The 7,867-nt window shown below is 39.4% G+C and overlaps 1 protein-coding gene across 4 annotated transcripts in view; it reads left to right on the plus strand.

The window, feature by feature from the left end:
- FCRL2 (Fc receptor like 2) overlaps positions 1 to 7,525 on the plus strand; it is a 29,185-nt gene extending 21,660 nt beyond the window's left edge. For 3 of the 4 annotated variants that reach the window (XM_077941688.1, XM_077941699.1, XM_077941689.1), the window contains 5 exons: positions 4,344 to 4,370; positions 5,029 to 5,148; positions 5,398 to 5,463; positions 7,123 to 7,151; positions 7,248 to 7,525. In XM_077941688.1, coding sequence (XP_077797814.1) covers positions 4,344 to 4,370; positions 5,029 to 5,148; positions 5,398 to 5,463; positions 7,123 to 7,151; positions 7,248 to 7,286 — 281 coding nt within the window. In that variant the 3' untranslated portion in view covers positions 7,287 to 7,525. Of the gene's footprint in view, positions 1 to 4,343; positions 4,372 to 5,028; positions 5,149 to 5,397; positions 5,464 to 7,122; positions 7,152 to 7,247 lie in introns of all 4 variants that reach the window. The other variant, XM_001116902.5, reaches the window with a different exon arrangement.
- The last annotated feature ends 342 nt before the right edge of the window (positions 7,526 to 7,867 follow it).

The raw sequence follows: 7,867 nt of genomic DNA on the forward strand, positions 1-7,867 counted from the left end.
TTCAGATAGCTATTTCATTATTTCTGTGCGATTTATTTAATTATCTTTTTTTTTTTTAAGGAAAGTGATGCCTTTATAATATCCTATGGTATTGTGATATAAGAAGAAATTATTTAATATATTTGGTCTTTGTCCCTAGTTCCTGACCGCTGAGCTCCTAAAACTCTAAGAATTCTTTGAGTGTTGAGTGTCTTTGGTATGCTAATGAGATGACCCTCAACAGGGGGTCTCCTGGATAGCTTCAATATGAGAGCTGGTTTTCAGAAACACCAACCTTGTGATTAGAGGGTTGGAACTTCAAACCCCACCCCTGGACCTCTGAGGACAGGAGAGTGACTGAAGATTCATCTAACCACCAATTGCCAATGATTTAATCAATCATACCTATGTAACTGGACAGCTATAAAAATCCTAAACAATGGGACTTGGGGAACTTGCCAGTTGGTGAATACATCAATGTACTGGGAGGGTAGAGCACCCCATTCCCTTGGGAACAGAAACTCCAGTACACTTCCAGACATTGTCTTAGCTAATGTCTTTCATTTGGTTGTATATTTGTATCTTTTATAATATCCTTTGTAATAAACCAGTAAGAGTAACTGAAGTGTTTCTTCGAGTTCTATATAGCAAATTATTGAAACTGAGGAAGAAGTCCTGGGAACCCCCAATTTATAGCCATTTGGTCAGAAGGATATGAGGCCCATGACATATTATTGGCATCTGGAGTGGGGGGCAGTTTTGCAGGACACGCCCCTTTACCTGTGGGGTCTGCACTAACTCTGAGTAGTGTCAGAACTGAGCTTAATTGTAATTAGTGTCCTAAGAGTTGGAAAATTGGCTGGTATGGGGAAGAAAAACCCCACACACACGGCGACAGAAATGTTATGGATAAAAGCAGTTCAGCTATACTAAGTATCTGATAGTATTCAGATCTAACTTTGAAGCCCTATTCTGTTTGTGTGTATATCAGTATGTGCATACATGTGTTTGTGTATGTGACTTGTATGCCTTTGCTTTATAACAATACATTTTTTTCTTCCATTAAGGTTGTTCCCATCATGACTATGTTATTCTTACAGAATTTTTCTGGATATTATTGCTTATTTGTTTTTCCCCACAAACAATATAATCAGTGTCTCTCAATAAAGTATTTTTGTTAGGATTCTCTTAAATTTTGAGATTAATTAAGGAAGAATTGACAGCTTTATAATGAGAAATTTTTCTATCAAAGGGTGTGTCTACTTTTGGTAAATTTTGAGTCATAGTGTTTTAGAGTTTTACTTATATAGGCTTTCATCATTTCTTGCTAAGTTTACTCCTGAGATATTGATTAATTTTTGGCATGATAACTGATTCATCGAACAAGGGTGCTCTTAGAGTGCAACCATAAAACTTAATTTTTTATCTTCCTTTTCCACTGCCCATTCATACTCACTCTTGGAGGATTATATTTTCCCTGACTCTGGTAGAAATCACAGGCAGGCCCATACTCTATCCACTTACTCCTTGTATTAGTCGGTTTTCATGCTGCTAATAAAGACATACCTGAGACTGGGCAATTTACAAAAGAAAGAGTTTTAATTGGACTTATAGTTCCACCTGACTGTGGAAACCTCACAGTCATGGCAGAAAACGAGGAGGAGCAAGTCATATCTTATGTGGATGGCGGCAGGCAAAGAGATAATTGTGCAGGGAAATTCCTCTTTTTAAAACCATCAGATCTTGTGAGTCTTACTGACTATCATGAGAACAGCACGGGAAAGACTTGCTCCCATGATTCAATTACCTCCCGCTGGGCCCCTCCCACAACATGTGGGAATTCCAGATGAGATTTGGGTGGGGACACAGCCACACCATATCACTCCTATATAATTTTAGGCAAACAACAATAAAAACATAGTTTCTCCATAGAGTGCTCGTTCATTAATCAGCTTTCTGAATCTCAAAGTTAAAGCACTCACCTCCCACCCACTCATCTCAGACCCTCTTCAGGCCAGCCTTCTGCAATACAGAAAGGGTTCTGGCCAGATGTTTCTCTCTTTCCTTGAGTTGCTTCTGTTTTTGAAGCCCCCATGGTTGGCATTGATTTCCTGGCTCCAAAAAAGCTGACTTTCCAGGTTTGTTGGGTTGAGAAAATCAGCTCCTATTTTGGGGGTGTGTCTCTGAATTCTCCAGAGCCCCCCAACTATTAACATTACCTGCCTGCATCTTGTGATGCAGGTGATTCATTTTTCTCCAGCTGAGCACTTAACATCTCTCTTCAGTTTCTAAGAATCTAAAGCCTTCTTTCCCTTCCCCTCCACCCTTATTTTGGAACCCCATACCTCTTCAGGAAGTCCTCTTGGCCAGATTTTGAAATGGCTTCAAGCTATGCCTCTCTTCCACAGGGCTCAGGTCCATCCACAAGAAACACTCACACACCATTGCACCCACCTGTAAATATGCAGCTCCTGCCTCTGGCAGATGACCATATCTCCCCTGAAATAAATGTTCCTTTATCTGCTTTTCAAGAGAAAGTTTGCTCCTTAAGATTCCTCAGGCATGTGTCTACACAGGGCTCTCCTCCCCACACCAAGCTGGCCTTAATATTGTCCTCAAATTGACTATAGGCCCCTCATCTCCCTTTTCTTAGAGCATTTGCTTTAGAGAACTTGCAATTGTAAATTCTTTCTCTGCCTCATTGAGATATAAATCTTCTCTTAGCCTCTTGCCAGTTTTACAACCCAGAAATGTCTCTCTCTAAGACTTGGGAGCCGTCCCTTTGAAATGTAATCATCTAGAAAGATAGTACCTCTATCTCCTGTATGGTAAAACTCTTAGAATTATTATTTTATCTACCAATATTTCTTTCTAATTCTAGAATTCTGCTTTTATCTTTGTTAGTTATTGCCTTCTATTTTTGTTAGTTTTATTCTTTTGAACAAATTGGATAGTCTTCTTTTTTTCTTATGTATTTGTATATGTATTCAGTTGCTTAAGATTTGCTTCCTTTAAATTGATAAATTATAGACATGTGTCAATTTTTTTCAAGTTTTGTTATGAATTACCAGTTCCATTATGATTAAAGAATATTATGTGTACCATGCCTATTTTTGGAATATTTTGGAGGTTTTCTTTGTGAACCAATGTATCACCAGATTCTGTTATTATTCAAAAGTGCTTAGATAGTAGAACTATTTTTGAAGTCCATTTTAAAATAATTTCTTCAAGAAGGAATTGTTGGAAACATATACATTTATTTAATATATGTTTGAATATGACCAACTCCCCCAACTTATGCTTTAACGACGGTTTGGCTTGGTAGACAATTCTGAGGTCATGCCTTTCCTTGAAGACTAAACAAGCTAATTATAAAGAAGTTTTACCTTCTCCTTGGCAAACTAAATCAAAGTTAATTTTCTAGCACTATTTTCTGTAAAGCCTAACAAAGCTGAAATATTGACTGAGCTACTAGCAGTATTTTCCGTGATTGGCAAACTGCATCTAAACTGGGAGGACTTTGACTAGGATTATATAAGCCTGATGGGAAGCATAGCTGGGGTATCCCCAAGTGCAATGTAACCCTTGGAATTTAGCATGTCTCTTGTAGTGGTGACCTCTGGAAGCTACACACATACCCTCACGGGTGTTACAAGTGATACTGATTTCTACCAAGCATAAAGCTTTTGAGCCAGGGTGGCCCCTATACACATCTATGTGGCATTGTTTCTGAGGTATTAACTGGAAGACTAGAAAATATCTCCTGGATCACTATGAGGATTCTCTCTAAAGACACAGCTGATACATCTATGCTAATATGCTGTGTTTCTTGTTTTACATCTCCCCACAAAGCAACAGGTACAAGAGATGGCCTAGTTTGCCTTACAAATGTCAATATCCAGCCTAGCCCCAAGGTCACTCCTACAGACTAGGTATTGCAAATATCAAACGTTTAAATATTAAGCATGGCTGCATAAAATCTAATACAGAAGAGCAATAAAATAAAATCAGTCATCAACGGTTAAAATATGTTTTACATTATGATAGTTAAAACAACATTGTACTGGTACATGAATAGCCAAAGAGACAATAGAACAGAATAGAAAATCAAGAAACAGTTACCAGTGCATGCAAGGTTTGCCATTTCAAGTGGCATTTTAAATCAGTGGGAAAAAAAGAATGAATTATTTTACTGACAACTAGTTGTGTTGGAATATATAAGCAGCCATTTAGATGAAATACAGTTGGATTACTCTTCTATATCCTATGTCTTACCAGCCGATTATATGTAGTTAAATCATGTCAAAATTTTAAGAGATAAAGCTTCCTTCTCTGAAATGAATTTTGTTTTATTTGCATTTCAGGAGAAAGTTCTGCCACTAATGAACCTAGGTGAGAACCCTTCCTAGTAAAAATTTTAATTCTAGAGGTCTCCTTCATTCAGTTTTAAATACCTACTGTACTCTGCTTGTATGTTGAGATTGAGGCTATGTAATTAACACGATATCTTTCTATAATACTTACTCTTGTCTCTACTGCATTACATTTATGCCACCAAGGCACTGTCTTAAGGTGGTCCACATGACCCTAGGTGTTATCTTGTATAGGATTACATACATTTAAATTAATACATAAATTCATATATTCAAGTTTATTGAATATCTTTAATGTATAAGTAAGTTTTTGTTAGCTATTTAGAGGAATGAACATACACACAAAATGTGTATTTCCTCAAGGGACATACTGTGCTATAGGTATATAGTATATGTCCAGAGTACAAGAAGGAGTGAGAGAGATAAAGTAATGAGAAAAAGGCAGGCAAAGTTTTATGACAGTTTATAAGAAAAAAAAAAGATTCTGGAGCAATATCATTGTCTTATTTATAACTTTTGAAAAAGCCAAAGATAAGGAACAGAACATTTTGGCCATATCCAAGTAGACAGTCTATACAAAGGGCCATAAAATCACCCAAGCAGAGAGCCATGACTGCAGGGCTTTTACCTGCTCTCTCCTCAGCCAGTCTCTCTTCTGTTCTCACTCACTGCCCTGGGGACTATCATGCAGTTAATTCACTTTCTCACAGAGGTGATTGCAGGCTGAATCCTCAGGAGTTCACCTATTCAAGCCCAATCCCAAAAACGGAGGAGCTGCAGCCAGTGTATGTCAATGGTGAGTGTCTCCACTGGGAGGGGCTCTGAGGCTGAGGCAGAAAAGAAAGAGGAGACAGGAGTAGAGACCATTAGGTGGTCTAGGCACCTCAACCCCTGAGGCCCAGCCATTCCCAATAAATAAATGACTCTCTCAGCATCATGTTGGGTTGGGAGGAAGGATATAATCATTAAGCCAGGGACGGGGAAGATGTGTGTGAAGTGAACCCTTGGCCACTAACATCTGTGAACTCTTGTCTTCTCCCTGCAGTGGGCTCTGTAGATATGGATGTGGTTTATTCTCAGGTCTGGAGCATCCAGCAGCCAGAAAGCTCAGGTGAGAAACTGCAAAGTGGTTCTTGTCAGATGCATATTCACAGGAAAGTGATGCATTGTATGCAATAGAAGCTTTATTTATTTATCTATCTATCTATCTATTTATTTATTTATTTATCTATCTATTTTTTAGAAGGAGTCTTGCTCTGTTGCCCAGGCTGGAGAGCAGTGGTGCAATGTCAGCTCACTGCAATCTCCTCCTGTGAGCTGAGACAGGAAAATCGCTTGATTTTCCTGTCTCAGACTCTTGAGTAACTGGGATGACAGGCATGTGCCACCATGCCCAGCTAATTTTTGTACTTTTTAGTAGAGACCGAGTTTTACCATGTTGGCCAGGCTGGACTCAAACTCTTGACCTCAAGTGATCCACCTGCCTCAGCCTCCCAAAATGCTGGGATTACAGGTGTGAGCCGCTGCACCCGGCCAGCAATAGAGGCTTTAATACATTGCTTGCCCTTGATAGGAAATCTTTGATCCAGGAGGGAGCAAGAGACACCTGGAGGTAGGCTCTTATGAAGAAACCAAACTTAAAAAAAAATAGGGAGATGGTATAATAAGTCTTCATTTGAATGGCGTTAGATAGTCAGGGAGAATCTAAGATTCAAGGCAAAAGAAGGAAGTCAGGCAAGAGTGAGCATGTCTAAAGTCCAAGAGGAATTCTCTCAGGTGAACAGGGTCATTAAAGTGTCTCCTTTGAAGGATCTGCAGTCTTCATATGGGATGGGAGGAATAACTGAATAAATCAACATGACCTAGAGAATTTTCACTTCGACATGTAGTTTTGCAGGAACTGCTGAGTTCTGCAGCAGTGCAGAGGAGTGTCCTTTAAGCTTCTGCTCCAGTGCCCTTAAAACTATAACCCTTATACCAACAACCCTAAAAGCTATCCTTTGTTCTGTGCTCCTGGTTGCCTCTGATGGAGCCAGTGGCTCTTGACAGCTTGGCTGATTTCCTGGTCAGTAGTCATTTAGCTACTCTCCTCTGAGCCTCTGAAGCTGGGTCCTCTGCCTGCCTTGCTTAGATTTGTGCCACTTCAACTTCCTATAGGGAGTTGATTACTCTAGCATTCTTTTTCTGTGTCTGACCAGCCTAGCAGAATCAAAAAGTGCAGTCATTTTCCAAGCTTCTGGCTGTAAATCTTCAGGGGAAGGAAGGGGATGTCATCCCACTGTGCATACCTGGAAAAAGGGGAAAAGAAGCAGAAATCACTAAGCAGCTCCTGCAACCAGACTCAAAATACTGTATGATTCAGAGTCTGTCTTCTGTTATCTATGATTCTACTCCAATTTCCTTCTATGTACTGAGGTGAACCACACATGGTTGGTTATCTCAGGAACATAAAGAAGCAACAGGAAACAGCCCTGACAGAGTGCTGTAATAGAGAAGTCAAGAGGAAAAAAGTATAAAGACAATGACCTATGGAAAGTTGCATTAGAGAAGAGAAGCACTTCGTTAGTAAGTGCTGGTGGAGGGCTTGGAAGATGGATAGAGTCTTAGAAGGACTTCAGCATTAACAACTTTAAGAAAGGATTTTACAGAACAGGAGAAAATGGAATTCCACACACTAAGCATAGTAGTTATATGCCCTGGGGCATAAAGTCTGGGAGTGAGGCCTAAGTAAGAATGCAAGAGCTCAGAACTATTACTTTTTTCTTAACAGCAAACATCAGGACACTTCTGGAGAACAAGGTGAGCTAGACTCCTTGGAAGTTCTTCATCTTTCCTTCCTCCACCCTATCTATTTTCTTGATCACTTCTTTCCTTATTCCTGTATGTCTCTCCCAGGACTCCCAAGTCATCTACTCTTCTGTGAAGAAATCATAACACTTGGAGGAATCAGAAGGGAAGATCAACAACAAGGATGGGGCATCATTAAGACTTGCCATAAAACCTTATGTAAATGCTCGAGGCTTATCACCTGCCACAGCCACAACATGCTTCAGGAGCCACCTCCTGTCATCATTTTTGTTCTGATATGTTCCTTCTCCAATATCTTCTTTTACTCATTAATATTCATTGAACTGTTACTACATTCAGACACTGTGCAAATAAATTATTTCTGCTACCTTCTCTTAAGCAATCAGTGTGTAAAGGGTTGAGGGAAGAATAAGCAAGAGATACAAGGTCTCACCTTCATCTACTGTGAGGTGATGAGAACACGACTTGATAGTAGTATATTAACTTACTTATGCGCTGCTGGATACAGTTTGCTAATGTTTTGTTGAGAATTTTTGCAAATATGTTCATAGGGAATATTGGCCTGAAATTATCTTTTCCACTGTGTCTCTGCCAGAATATTTGTATCAGGCTGATGCTGGCTTCATAGAATGAGTTAGGAAGGAGCCCTTTCTCCTTGATTTTTTGGCATGGTTTCAGCAGGATTGGTACCAGTTATTCTTTGTACA

This window comes from Macaca mulatta, chromosome 1 (genome assembly GCF_049350105.2).
Source record: "Macaca mulatta isolate MMU2019108-1 chromosome 1, T2T-MMU8v2.0, whole genome shotgun sequence".
NCBI lineage: Eukaryota > Metazoa > Chordata > Mammalia > Primates > Cercopithecidae > Macaca > Macaca mulatta.